Source organism: Thermobia domestica, chromosome 5 (genome assembly GCF_964235325.1).
Source record: "Thermobia domestica chromosome 5, izTheDome1.hap1.1, whole genome shotgun sequence".
NCBI classification, from domain to species: Eukaryota; Metazoa; Arthropoda; class Insecta; order Zygentoma; family Lepismatidae; genus Thermobia; species Thermobia domestica.
Window position 1 is genome coordinate 211,660,050 of NC_137458.1, and position 15,648 is coordinate 211,675,697.

General features: G+C 36.5%; 1 protein-coding gene across 2 annotated transcripts in view; it reads right to left on the minus strand.

Moving 5' to 3' along the window:
• The window catches only part of LOC145686381 (small ribosomal subunit protein RACK1-like), a 97,408-nt gene that overhangs the window by 18,005 nt on the left and 63,755 nt on the right, over positions 1 to 15,648 (minus strand). Inside the window, exons 4-5 of one of the 2 annotated variants that reach the window (XM_081759651.1) lie at positions 11,594 to 11,689; positions 10,736 to 10,846 (exon numbers count right to left, since the gene is read on the minus strand). In XM_081759651.1, the coding sequence (XP_081615777.1) occupies positions 10,736 to 10,846; positions 11,594 to 11,689 (207 nt within the window). Of the gene's footprint in view, positions 1 to 10,735; positions 10,847 to 11,593; positions 11,690 to 15,648 lie in introns of those variants that run through there. The other variant, XM_081759652.1, reaches the window with a different exon arrangement.

The following is a 15,648-nucleotide window of genomic DNA, read 5'->3' on the forward strand; positions in this document are numbered from 1 at the left end:
TGGCGGCCATCTTGAAATCCGCCAATTTGAATTAAGGTTAAGTTTTTAAAATAGGAATAGGGTCATGTGATACATGATTTAAGGCGCAAATTTAATCAGAAGAACAATGGTGACGTTAATTTTGAATTACGCGCAATTGGTAAAAAGTTACAGGGGAATTACATATTGTTGCAGCATATGTATTAGTCCTTTACCCCACCTTGTAAATTTTGTGTTAATGATAATAATTAAATAAAAAGCAGGTGGATAAATATTAGGTCTATGGTAAGAGTTGCCTTGATGTCGGCCATGTTCAAATCCGCCATTTTGAATCAGACAAAAGTTTTAAACAAAACGCATAACATTGACACCTTATTAATAGCAAATTTTACCATAACTCCAACGGTATAAGCATTTTTGCTTTATCATTAACCAGCACAAAATTAAATGGATCGCTCCTTACTACTACTGCTTTGACGGAAGGGTTAACGACAAATGTGTCAAGTGTAACTCGATTGCCTTTGTCGGGTCTGTTCACTGTGAGCAGAGCATTTGTGCAAATCATGCACTCTTTTCTGAACTACATATTGATGGTTAGTTGAGTACTTTTCTGGAAGAAAGACCCAAGTTCAATTATGACTCAATTCCACTTTGGTCATTTTTTCCTTAAATTAGCAACTTGTTTATGCGATAACAAATGCTGGTTAATGATAAAGCAAAAATGGTTATACCGTTGGATTTATGGTAAAATTTGCTATTAATAAGGTGTCAATGTTATGCGTTTTGTTTAAAACTTTTGTCTGATTCAAAATGGCGGATTTGAACATGGCCGACATCAAGGCAACTCTTACAATAGATCTAGTATTTATCCACCTGCTTTCTATTTAATTATTATCATTAACACAAAATTTACAAGGTGGGGTAAAGGACTAATACATATGCTGCAATAATATTTAATTTCCCTGTAACTTTTTACCAATTGCGTGTAAATCAAAATTAACGTCACCATTGTTCTTCTGATTAAATTTGCGCCTTAAATCATGTATCACATGACCCTATTCCTATTTTAAAAACTTAACCTTAATTCAAAATGGCGGAATTCAAGATGGCCGCCGTCAGGTATACCCTCACTATATGACTTCCCCCTAGTCCTAATATGTACCCATATATTTGTTATTCACCTTTTGTCATTACAAGAGGTCTTACAGAGCTTTTACCTCCAACTGTATGACAACTATTCTGTACTTCTATGTGATGTTTTGGTAGCTGTATCTCCTAAACCCCTGGAGCTTCGCAACTTCACTGAAATACTGACCACATTTAGTACTACTTTTTCATATGTGTCTCAGTCAGCAACTCGATTCACCCAAACGTAAGGTTTACTTGTCAGTATGTTTCCAGTGGCTAAGTGTGAGAAAGCTATGAGAATCCATTCAACAATTTTCACTGGCAGTTTTTTTCTTTTTAAATGAAAGTACTAAAAAGCTATAAGATGACCACTCATTTTCAGATTTTTTTTCCTACCAAATACACTACATACTCAGAATACACACAAACTACTACTGTGATGGAAAACAAATCAAACAGGTCTTTACAAGAAGTGAACTTTATAGTATGTGCTAAGTACAACAGCACATCTCACAATATAACAGTGGCATGACGTGGCACTTCGACGACTGTTACGGTTGCTAATACTACGAATAACTCTTCTCAATATAAGAAAATACAGTGCTCAGTTTTTCTTTCAGCGTATCAATAATTTCAAAATATAGACGTCGGAAACTATTTTTTTCTTTGTCACATCCAATTTCATTCGCTCTTGATCTGTTTGAACAGTGTGCTTCTAGGTTCTTCAGTGGTTTCTACTATTTTGTACCAATGTAATCGAAACTGTCTCAATTATCTTAGTTCTGCTTCAAAGTAGCCAACATAATGAATTTTCTTTTGTAAGATATTCAATAAGATATTTTCTTCTTGATACTATCACTGAAAACAGTTTAAATAAATAAAGAAAGAAAGAAATAAAGAAAGAAAGAAATAAAGAAATAAATAAAGAAAGAAAGAAAGAAAGAAAAAAAATTGAAGCCAAAACTTGGAATGTTTTGATATATTCTGCTGCACAAACTCTAGTTTCATGATCCCATCGTCTGTGTTTTCCACTATGGATTTAAGAAGCACTAACAGCTCATCTTTAAAGTTATACAGCAAATCAATTATACTACTCGTATAGTTCCACCTTGTGTTTGAGGCTGTTGGGGTAAGTTTGTTGACTGTAGGATCCAGAGCAGTTCTTTTTGAAGACTTCAACAAAAAAGAACCATGTTCCGACACAGTTTAAAAAGAACATCTTACACTCTTTTGTACAGTCAACGGACTTTTCTAAAAGTAAATTTTAAGCCCACGGGCATAACAATAAAGAAATATGACTTCCGTGTACCTGATTTTAAGAAAAGCTTGCAGCCTCAAAGCTCCCTAGCCATAATCAGAACTCCATCGTATGTTCGAGCAACAAGTTTTCTCCCGCATTGAAAATCAGATAAACACAATTTCGAACAACCGGTCTGCAGTACGGTCAGCACTGATCTGTATAAAAACCTTTCACATTTCCGCCTTCAGAAACAGTACAGAATTGAGAGTTGCGACATGTTCGATTACGTCAGTGGTTTCATCCAGTCAAGGCAACAAAACTCGAAAACCTGATTTACCTTTACATTTCATTAATTATCTGTGCAGAAATACAATCGATTAGTTATTCTAAATCACATTATAAATACCCGAAAAAATTGGACGTTACAACTTATCAGTTTAATCGTTAAAAAATAAAGAGCCATAAGTCACGATATTTTGCTTAGTTATGCTGCAGGAAGGTAGGAAGTAATCGTCAAAAAGATTAGTGATATTTTTTACATATATGCCACTCAAACTATGAGGATTAGATTCTAAAATAAAGAAATGTCAATATGATAGTTCTTTTTTTTTTCACTGCCATATGGTGTCACTAATTTTTAATATGAACAGCAGAGAATACATCAAAAACAAGCCTTATCTCCGTATTTCGTTAAACACATGCATGAAATGTGACGACACATTTTGAGAGAAAAAGAACTTATGTCCTCAGGCTAAAAGTATGACGCATAGTTATATCTTTACGTCTTTCTTACATCCATACGGAACATTATAGATTACTTGCGAAAATTACGCAAAACTTAGAGAAAGAACCAATTAGTTTCCAGCAGAAAATGTTCCGGTTAGTGATCACTCGAACAATGAGAAGTATACGCAGAACGTAAACGACATTTATATGTATTTATAGTTTCAAATGTTTTGCACCGGTTTTACCGTTCCACATTTACACCGTAAAACACTAATGAAATATTTATATCTATAGTGCATTCTTAAAAAAAAAATGCACAACAATAATATAAAAATGTGAATATGTACGGTGCTTAGGCGCCATCCAGATTCAGGCAAGCAGGTTTCTAACGTATCAGGTTGTCAAAAAAGTATTGAGCCTTTTGCGCACGAGGTGACGTTAGTGTCCAAAATCTTACGATACATGACACGCAACGGGTCATGCCCGATGTCATTTGACAGCAGATAGTTGAAGCTAATAGATATGTAGAATGTAGTTGAATTCTTAGTCTGACAGAAGATATTGCGTCATGGAGTTAAATTTCAGCAAAACTGCGGAACATTTTACAATTTTATTTCGTTAAAGGCATAAGTGCTACGCAGGCCTGTGAAGAAATTAATGCTGTTTATGGGCAAAATAATTTATTAAAAGCAACAGACGAAAGAATTCAATCACTTTTATTCTGGAACTTTTGATGCCCAAGATGCTGATCGCAGTGGGCGATTGATCACAATAGTAATGGATGATATTCTGGTAAAGCAGAGCAAATCCGGCATGTAACTAACAATGACATTGCCAAAGACCTAAAATCCATCACAAATAGTGTTAAATTATTTGGAGAAAGTTGGCTACAAAAGAAACTCTATCTGTGCCACATGATATCACTCCAATATTTACTTGATTGAAAATCTAGCTGTGAAACTACTGAAACGTAACTAACTAACTAACTCACTCACTCTATGGCCTATGGAACCCGGAGGTTCAGTGCCGCGTTCACAAAAGCTCTCCACTGACTTCTATCCTTAGCTAATTGCATCCAGTTTCTACTTTGTATTCCTATCTCTGCGAGATCCATCTTAATATTATCCTCCCATCTGCGCCTAGGTCTTCCTAATGGTCGTTTTCCTATGGGTCTACCAGTCAAGACTTTGAAAGCGTTTCTACTTTCTTCCATTCTAGCTACATGACCTGCCCACCTAAGCCTCCTACACTTGACGACCCTAACAATGTTGGGTAAACCGTATAAACTATGTAGTTCCTCGTTATGAAGCTTCCGCCATTCCCCATTCTCGTTCCTCTTGGGTCCGAATATTCTTCTCAGGATCCTGTTCTCAAATATTTTCAGTCTATGTTCTTCCCTCAGAGTAAGCGACCATGTTTCGCAACCATACAGAACAACAGGCATGATTATCGTTTTATATATTTTAAGCTTCAAATTCCTCGACAGAATTCGCGACGACAAGAGATTTTGAACCGAGTAGTAACATGAATTCCCTGCTTTTAGTCGACATTTAATTTCTTCGTGAATATGATTTTCGTCTGTTAATATTGATCCTAAATATTTGAAAGTATCCACTTTATCAAAAGCATTATTTAATATTTTAACGCCTCCACAATTTGCCGTATTACGGTCCCGACGCACTTCCATGTATTTAGTTTTCTCTGCATTTACTTCTAAACCCATGTCCCTGCAAGCGTTTAATAAGATCTCTGCATTTATTTCTACTGTTCTCCTATCCTCCTCTATTAAATTTACATCATCAGCATATGCCATAACCCGGTGAATGCCGTTCAACTCTAGGCCCTCGTTGCTATCTTTGATTTTCCTTATGGCGTATTCCAGCACAAAGTTAAATAATAATGGCGACAACGCATCTCCTTGTTTCAGGCCATTTTCGACGTGGAAGCTCGTGGACAAAAATTTTCCTACCCGGACTTTATTTTGGGATTCACTTAAACATATCTTAATTAATCTAATTAGCTTTCTCGGTATTCAAAGTTCTGTAAGAACGTTGTATAATGTTTCTCTCCTAACAGAGTCGTAAGCCTTTCTAAAATCAATAAATAGTTATGTACCGGGGTATTGTATTCCCACTTCTTTTCGAGTATTTGGCGAATGGTAAATATTTGGTCGATAGTTGATCGATTTCGTCTAAATCCACACTGATAATCTCCAATAATTTCATCTGCGTATGGGGTCAATCTTGCTAACAGAATATTTGAAAGGATTTTATAGTATGTTGACAGAAGAAAAATGCCTCGATAATTATTACAGTTAGTTTTGTCGCCTTTCTTGTGAATTGGAACAATGATTGACTCTTTCCACTCTTGTGGCAATTCTTCCTTGTTCCAGATAAGGAGAATGAGTTTGTGTATCTTGTTCCACAATTTTTCGCCTCCAGCTAATATTAACTCAGCCGGAATTTCATATACACCCGGAGATTTGTGTTTCTTTAATTTCTTTATAGCGGCTTCCACTTCTATTCGATTGGGTTCTGGAACATACGGTTCTGCGGTGTGTATCTCCTTTTCTCCACGCACATTAGTTTTTGGCTGCGTGTTCAGCAAATCGTCAAAGAAATCTTTCCATCTATTTAAGATGCTATCCGTATCAGTGAGAACTGTTCCGTCAGATTTCTTTAATATATAAGCACGAGGTTGATAGCCTTTCTTAAATTCGCTGATCCCCTTATACATGTCCCGAATATTTTTATTTTTACTATTATCTTCAAGTTCCTTAATTTTAGCTTTCAAAAAATCGCGTTTCTTTGTTCTAAAAGTTTTGGAAGTTTCCCCCCCCCCCCTGATATCTGCGAAATTTTGTGTAGTTATTTCATTCGGATTTTGTAGCCACCGTAATTTTGCCTGTTTTCTCTTCTCTGCTAGTTTAATGCATTCTTGGTCGAACCATGGTTTGTTCCTACGTATTTCCGCGTGTCCCAATTTTTCTATTGCTGACCTTTTAATGCTATCTCTAATTTCAATCCAAGTATCCTCAACACTAGTGTACTCCGAGTCTTCTAAGACCGAGAATCTATTCGAAACTTCAATCTGGTATTCCTCTCTTACCTGGCTCTCTTCTAATTTCTTTAAATTAAATCTCTCCGTTTTCGGACATTGAATATTACCTTTATTCAACGATAATCTCTCTCGTATTATCGCTACTATCAGGTAGTGATCAGTGTCACAATCAGCCCCTCTAAACGACCGGACGTCAATTATGCTAATTGTCTTCTTCTATCTACTAAAACGTGATCAATTTGATTATGTGTTTTTCCGTCTGGTGATGAAGTGTATTTATGAACGTCGCGATGTGGGAATTTTGTACTCTTCACAATTAGGTTTTTGGATGTTGCAAAGTTCACGAGTCTAACACCGTTGTCATTACTTTCCTTATGCAAACTTTCGTTCCCTATAATCGGTTTGAAAATATCCTCTCGTCCTACCTTCGCATTGAAATCCCCTAATAGAATCTTCATATGGTATCGCGGGAGTTGGTCAAATATCCGTTCCACTTCTTCGTAAAAACTGTCTTTTATATCGTCACCCTTATCTTCAGTTGGAGCATGTACATTTAAAACAATAATATCACACCACCGTCCCTTAAGAGTAATAAAAGAAAGTCTGTCAGTAACAAATTCAACCCGTTTAATTGCTGGTAATACTCGTTTGTGAACGAAAAACCCTGTTCCTAACTGGTGATTTTTATTTCCTTCCCCGTAAAAGAACGTAAAATTTCCGGAATTCTCAGATCCATTTCCTTCCCACCTAACTTCCTGAACTCCTACTAAGTCCATCCTGTATTTCTCTAACTCACTCGTTACAGATTTTAACGCGCCTGCCCTACAAAGACTTCTAATATTCCATGTTCCAAATCTCATGTCTATTTTCTTTTGCTGATGTCGTGCCAAGTTATCAGTCCTTGTCCGAGGCTTTTGTGAATGTTTCTGAACAAGTACCTTTTTTTTACAGGATGAGGGTGTTAGCCTTACCCAAACCCCCAAGCTGGAGGACCACTCCTAGTCGTCTGTCCGCGACTGCTTATTCAGTATATTCGCAGCTAACCTCTATATCTAGAGGCCTTCTCCTCGATCCGCAACCTGAGGACGCGCCATGCCGTGGTGACAGGAACTACTGAAATGTAACGAACTCGAAATATTTCTGAAGCGGTTGCTCGTGAGTAATGAAAAGTAGATAACGTAGAACAAAATGTACAAAAAGTGCTGAAGCGAGAAGCTCCACAGAAATGAAATGATTTTTTTTAGTTTTATGTCCCACAGTTATGCCGGTTAGGCTAAACGAGACGGTGATGAGTAATGAATGAAATGGTGGAATGAAGAAAGTGGGAGGAAACGGAAGAACCCCGGGAAAACCAAGGATCTTATAAAATAGAGGATTTGCCCTTACAACAAAATCTTGAAGCCATACGTCTGTTTCGCCACCCCTACTCTGCCCACTCCGCCCAATAGGATCGCAATGTTTTGAGCGAACAATCATGGCGGAAACGAAAGTAGCTAATCAGACGATGGTAGAAACGAGAGTAGCCAATCAGACGTGCCGATGCTCGGTTGCTTTTTGGCTTCACCGATTTAATAGGGTGAAGATACATATGGGCAGACCCTCTATTTATAACATCCTTGGGGAAAACCCACGCACATGGTGTTTGCCTACCATAAAGTTCACTTGGCGGGGGCTGTGATCGAACCCGGGACCCTAAGCACCAGAGATGAACGCTTTACCACTGAGCCACCGTGGCCCCAGAAGCTTAACAGAATCTAGCACAATCCCACTGACAAACAGGAAGGTTTGTGCGTCTGGTAGAATTGGAAGGGCATCGAGCATCATGAACTGCTGCCGCTAGCCAGAAGGATTGACTCGGACCTGTATTATCGACAATTAGAGGAATTTCACCTAGCAATTCAAAAGAAACTGGCGGAACTGGTTAACAGAAAGATGTCCATACTATACTGACAATGCCAGATAACAGATTTTCCACGACCGTCAGAAGTTGAGAGAACACTGCTCGGAGGTTTTAAAAGGCATTCATGGTTTAGCTCGGATCTACCATCGTCGGACTTATTTGTTTTGGTCTCTGCAGAGCCCCATGAACAGCGTTAAGTTAGTCTCAAAAGAGGCTGTGATAACCACGTGTCAATTTTTGAGCAGAAACCCAGAAGCTCTATAGGGACGGGATTATGGTGTTCCCACAAAAATGGCAGGTTCATCGAATGAAATTATGCATATGTGGTTTCATAATGTTATTATCAAATAATAAATGTATTTTCAAGTTTGACCTCCAAAGGCTTAATACTTTTTAGGCAAGTTATTATAGCCAATTTCCTTTAATAATTTTTAGACACTGACAATTTTTTACTGTAGTGAAAATTGTATTGCAAAGGAAAATTGTAAAGGAATTTATGATATTCTAATTCTTGCCTGAAATTCTGGTTTTAAGTATTAACTACTAGCTTTAAAACATACTATAAAAAGTCTTAAGGGACCGCGATGGCTTAGGGGTAGAACGCTCACCTGTCGTGCATCAGATCCCTGCTTGGATCCCAACTTGCGCCAAGGTTGGTTTGTGGTACAACCATTTTGAAAGTATGTAGGGTGGTGAAATGGTTGTATAAGAAACTGGTATCTTTTAATATCCCAGTCAAATATACTGTTAAAAATAGCTTAGAGTTTAAAAAAAAAAAAAAAATGTTTGAACTCGTTTGTCGCGGCGGATTATATCCATATGGCATCTTTTGACGTAGTGGAGATTTATCCATCAATACCAGCAGACCAGGCTTTACAGGCAGTGGAACTTGCCTTACTTAAAGTAAGCCCATACGAAATTCAACTACTCTCTCAACTAATAGCTTTTTGCCTTAGAAATAATGTTTTCCAATTTGAAGATACCATCTTTCGTTAGGACAATGGATTGGCCATGGGCAATATTCTTTCTCCAATACTTTCGAACCTGGTATTGGACATGTTCGAAAACAACATTCTCCCAAAATTTCCTCATATCAGGTATTTTCGATATGCTGACGATACCTTAATTCTGTACAAGGAATATCAGGATTTAAAGAAATTATTTGATGAATTTAATCAGATACATCCTAGAATCAAATTCACGATGGAACTTGAAGAAAATGGAGCTCTTAACTTCCTTGATATTACTATCAAAAGACAAGCCAATAAGTTCGTTACTTCAGTATATCGTAAATCTGCTGGTAAAAAGTATATTTATTTTAAGTCATCTCATTCATGGCTTCAGAAACTGAATATTTGGATAAACTTCTTCAGAAGAGCTCTTCTACTTTCTGATCTTCCTGGTGACCTCAACCAAGAAAATCAATATTTAATTAAAATTGGACAACAAAATGGCTATCAAAAGTCTTTATTATTGAAGTGGTACAAACAGGTACGGCGGGAGATCGACGGAACCCACCATCGGCCAACCACAAATACCAAAGAAGACAAATGGATTGGTGTCCCTCTGGTTCCACATATTTCGGCAAAAATTAAGAAGGCATTGCATAAATATAACATCACGGTCTCCGAAGTTCCCCCTAAACCATAGAAAAATATATTACCAATTTTAAATCATTTTTTACTGACCCCCAGCAAAGTACTGGCGTCTATAGGGTTAAATGTTAATGTGATCAAATATATATATATATATAGGTCAAACAAAAAGGAATATTTATACCAGAATCGCTGAGCACATTCACACGTCCAAATCTCGTAGCTTACAACAGTTATCTGGATTGGCATCACATCTCAAAGAAAATAACCACAACATTGTTAATTCATGTTTGATCGAAAAAGCAAAAACAGCAACTGAACGGAAAATTAAAGAAGCTTATTACATTCATAAGGAGAAACCGGCACTCAATTCAGATAAAGGTGACAAACGCCATTTGGAGCAATATTTTTGCTACTAATTTTCGCCGACTGGAAGATGATTAATAATAATAATAATAATAATAATAATAATAATAATAATAATAATAATAATAATAATAATAAACAACAGTGAACAGTGACAAATGAATTACTATTAACATATGTCTAATTATAATGACAAGAAGATTTTTACTTCATACATTTTTAAAATTCTTTTTTATGGTTTAAATCCTTTTTGAAGTGTGCCTAGGCTGACGATGACGACTATGTTCTTCAAAAGTGCTTCCTAGAAATAAGGTTTCTTGCGGTGACTATTAGCCTTTTACTTACATTATTTCTAATCATTATCACCGCTCGCAGTATAATGATAATATCCAAGTATTGTTTATACTATCTGCATATACTTTCCATTGTTCAAGCTGATTACTTTTTTTTTTTTTTGTTGTTGTTGTTGTTGTTGTTGTTGTTGTTGTTGTTTGTATGTTCAGAATTTATTTTACGAGTTCACATTTTCAATCTTATTCAAAAGTGGTCTACAATGTTTCCTTAGGTACGTAAGGAATCGATCCGCGTACTCATGGCATGAGAGATTTTTTTCTCGAAATATCCTGGATGTTTCATTCCTGTGGTTTGAAGGTAAGTTGATTGGTTAGGGTTTAATGGGGCATCAACTGCTAGCTAGGTGCTGCTGGAAGAAATACACAGGTGAGCATTATTTTAACTTACCTTGCCCCCTGAAGCACATAATGAACCATCAGGAGAAATAGTCACGGAATTTAGATATCCCGTATGACCAGTATGGTTAGTCTTCAACTTGCAATTTGTCAAATTCCATACCTAGAAAACGTAAATGTAGTCTCAGGATGTTTAACAAACAACTTACAGAATAAGATCCTAATATGCTATATTGCTGTGAAGAATGTTTGCACTGTGAAAGCATTAAAAGATGCAGCTTTGAAGCCACAACCAGCTGACTTAAGAGATATCAACCTAAGAGTACTCACAAAAGATACGCTTCCTTAAATATGTGACAAAATTTGAAAACTAGCTCGTAAACTAAAACCCACGGATTCATACTAATCAGGTTTTACCCCCTTATTTTAGTGAGCACTATCACGTAACATATTTCGTGTGCATAGTTTTGCATCCATTCGGCATATCTTTCCAAATTCCTCTCAAATTCACGCCAGCCTTAGTAGTTGCCATTTTGATGCGAGAATGAGATCGAGCTTTACGTACTGGACAACTATGACTTATGCTTCTTTGTTATTCGAAGAAAGTATTTGATAAAGTACGAAGTTTAATCAAAATTATACAAACATCTAGAGAAATTTACCAAAATTTTTATAACAAATTTGACGCACAAGGCAGATTATGTACTTATATTGGATTGATTGCAGTTTAAAGCTCGTTACTTCCGATTATCCGTTATTCCTTTTACCTTTATCCCTTACAGTAAAATTTCACAAAGAGCTTACAGTTTTCTTTTTCTCTTTGTCGCGTATAATAGGGTACATACTAGTACTTTAATATTTTTGAATATATATACACTACATTTTAAATGAGTAAATATTTCAATTATACCTTGACTACCTTATCCCAACCACATGAAACTATAATAGGGTTTTGCAGATTTGGTGAAAAGCGAACACATGATACCCAGTCAGTATGGCCATCATCCTATAAAGAAGAAAGAAAGAAAAAATATTTAAGTTCATTCGCTTTAGACAAAAATAATACAATGACTTTTGAAAGTATCACTGTCTTTATTTAAAGTACATTGATAGAAAAAGTTATTCAAAGCCTACTTTTTCTTAAGTACCACACGGTTTCTTGAGACTTTAGTGGAAGTCTCGTCATTTTTGTTAGAAAACTTCCTGTTACATAAATCTGATGCAACTGATTTTAGAATGAATGAGGACGACAATATTGTTTACTTTAGCGTTAGACAGGGCTTTCGCATCCTTCTTGTCATTTCTTGGAGATACAGGTCAGAGCTCAACTTAGCGTACGACACCTACAGCGTATTTGAAAGCTGAAGATCGTTAACAAAGCAGAACGTTGAGGTAACTATAATAAGTACTCCCCAGCTTCACATACCATAGTGTGGGAATATTCAGACGTCTTACTTTAGAAAACTATTCTAAGAGGAAAAGAAAACAATTTGGATTGAGTAGAGCTTATTGTATACAAAGTTAAAGAGAAAGAACAAAAGGAAAAATACAAGTTCTGAAAGTAAAATTATAGCATAACCGTAGGATATTAAAGATAAATATTGATAACACTAGTTAACAAGATTTTGGCCCAGAAATGAAAATACCTGATTCTAATAGAACTTTTTACGTAGAATTCGAATCTGCAATCAGTTTCTCTCCATTACCCTCAGTTTCCCCGTGACAGAGGGATTTTCGGGAAATTTCCCCTCAAATTTCACTTTTTTAAAACAATTTTTGTACCTGTAGCTCGGGTACCCTTAGGTATATAAACACAAATTGTATTGTATACTAGCTTGATTTATACTTAGTAAGTCCTCTAAGTTTCATAAGAATCGCATTCTTTCTAGAGAAATAAACATATTTATATAAAAATATGCTATGTGTACTGTTCATTTTACTATATTCATCAGTGCAGATAAAATCACATATAACTTACAATATAAGCACGGTTTATACCTCATTGGTAGAGGTCGGCGCGGATACAAAATATCGCATCCGCGACCGCAGCATCTCTACCCGCATCCGCAACATCTCTATCCGCACCCGCATCCGCAGATAATGAGGTAGCAAATATATACAACTTACAAATTCTATAATAGACGTAGTTTTCTGAATCAAACGAAACAATATATTATATCAGTTTCCTCGTGATCAAATACCAACTACGATAAATAAAATGCAATATAAACCGTGCAGATACAAATTAGAAATTAATGAACGATTTATGTACTTACCCAAGATCTTCAAATGCAGATATCGGACCAAAATAATGCCACGTAGGTAATATCCCCTCAATCGACTAATTTTAGAGCACGTCACTAAGTTTCTAAACTTGTTCATTACTCATAAAAAAAGGGGCATTTGTTCTAAACACAAAAGCGAAATAGAAATAATCGTTATTAAGAAATAAAAATTAATCACAGGACAGCAAACACATCCACATATCCCGAACTGACACTAGCACCAGTAATTGCACTTAATAAATGACGAAACTAACAACTCACTACAATGCATGCTTTCACGACCAAACTCCTTCGTGGCTAAGCGGTTAGTACGCGCCTTTGGCGTAGGAGACCCGGGTTCAATTCCCGGCGGGAGCTCATGTGGTTCGGATTCCACGTTAATCAGTAGGTCCACGTCTCATATAGCCTCGCTGCTGAACGGGACGTTAAACTCAAAATCAACTCAAGCTTTCACGACCACGCTTTTACTGAAACTAGAAGTGAAAATAACTTCGAATACAAATAGGAAGTCTATACCGTTAATTTCGGGAAGAGACAATAGAGAAAGTTTAGAATTTACCGCTTTTCTTTGCAGCCCCCACTAATTGTTGGCCACATTTAGGGTAGGAGAAACAACGCATCCGAAGAGAGAAATCTGTGGGGTCGCAAATGTGCATTCAGTATCTGCTGTACTTCAAAGGAAACAGTGAAGATGATTTTTTTAAAATAAAAAAAAAAAAAAAGAGGGAGAGAGAAAGATGAGCGTATGATGTGATTTGTTTACTATTTCGGTGACCTACGCGCTTCTCCAGTTTGTCACAAAAGGCAAAGATAATTTTGCTGACCAGTTTCTAGTTTAGGGAAGGGGATGCGGTGTTTTAAATTAGGGTTTTGGTTCCTAACCTCTCAGGCTAGAAAAACTATTTGAAGACATTTCTTCCTCTTCAAGGCGAATGGTCTGAAAATTTTCAGCTTTATCGGAGGAGCTTTGGCGGCAATTATTTTTGTTTTTTACAGCAAATAGCGGTACTTGAGGAGTAGCGATGGGGCCTGTCGTTTCTTTCTGTTTAGGTCAGAGATGTCATTCACCTACAAAACGGCTGCTAAAAATATTGAAAACAGCAATAAAAGGACAACTTTCTCGTGTAATTTTTTGTCCTTTAGCTGTCACTGGCTCACAAGCTTCAAACACACTTATATTTTGATTTTAGTATTTTTAAACTGGTTTTAAAACTTTTAGTTCAAAACGAACGTTTCTAGTGCTATTTCCACCATTATCAGAAAATTCACAGCATTTTTTAGGTAGAAAAAATGTAAGAAACATTATCCGCAACTTTATCCGCTATCCGCACAGAAAAGAGATATATATCCGCAAATACCCATTTTGATGCGGATATCCGCATCCGCGCAGACCTCTACTCATTGGACTTCCAATAAAACATTTTCAATAATGTGTACACCATGTTGCCATTTTTTGTATGAGGGAATTTCTAGAGGGATTTTGTTGGAAATTCCCTCCAAAAAGTAGTTTATAGGATTTTTATTTGTCTCAACTTGCTATTTGTATATAGTGATACAGAAACAGGAACTGCACTAAAACAATTTTATGTCTACTTAATAAATAATGTTAATTACATGTGAATCGCATTATTCTGTTTAGAGATATAAACTATCTGTGTATTTATAGGTAATAAAGAATATACTATGCAAAACTTTTACCAAACACAAAAACCTAACGTTGACGTATTATTGTCGGCACATAGATGGATACTCAAATACAAGCACAAATACACGCATGCTTTCTGTGGAAAATAAGTCACTTTTTAATATTTTGATCTGGCAACAATGCATAAAAAAATTGACGACTCGCGTAACCTGATGACTATTAGTAACGTTGAGTGACGGTCCAAGCTGGACGGGTTTTAGATGTGGCCGCGTGTAAGTTGAAGTGTTTGTGTATTGTGGAGTTAGAATAGATTGTATTGTGTGGTGATGCACTGAGTTAGATTACGTTTGTGCTGCTTCATGATTGATGGAGTGTGTGTGTGTGTGTGATACCTTACAGGATACAAGATGCCGAGGAAGTGTGTAAATCACCCGGACAATTTCTGTTATGTATGTGGGGAGCTGACATTTAAATCGCAACGTCGATGTTTTACTCCACTTGTGAGGAAGAGTGATCAGTTATATTTTGGTTGTTATGTAGGAGACTAAGATAAGAATTGGGCTCCTCACTACATTTGTTGTACTTGCGTGAAACGTCCGACTGGGTGGGCAAATGGTGAACGAAACATGAACTTCGCAGTATCGATGATCTGGAGGGAACCAAAAGATCATTCTTCAGAATGCTACTTTTGTATGACACAGATAAAAGGAATAACCAGTAAATCTAAGCACACAGTACAGTACCCTAATTTGCCATCAGCAATTAGGCCAGTTCCACACAGTGCAGAATTACCTGTACCAGTACCTCCTGCTCATCTTACGGTAAATGAGGATTACGTACTTGAGGCAACTACTGAAGTTCCAAATGAAAAAGATGATCCTACTTATGTAGGAAGCACATTTACATTGAACTAAATGACCTTGCACGGGATTTAAAACTCTCCAAGATACTAGAATCTGCTCCATCGTGACACTAAAGAGTGTATTTTTCGAAACCGTCATACAGAGTTACAAAACTACTATTCTCAAGAAAATG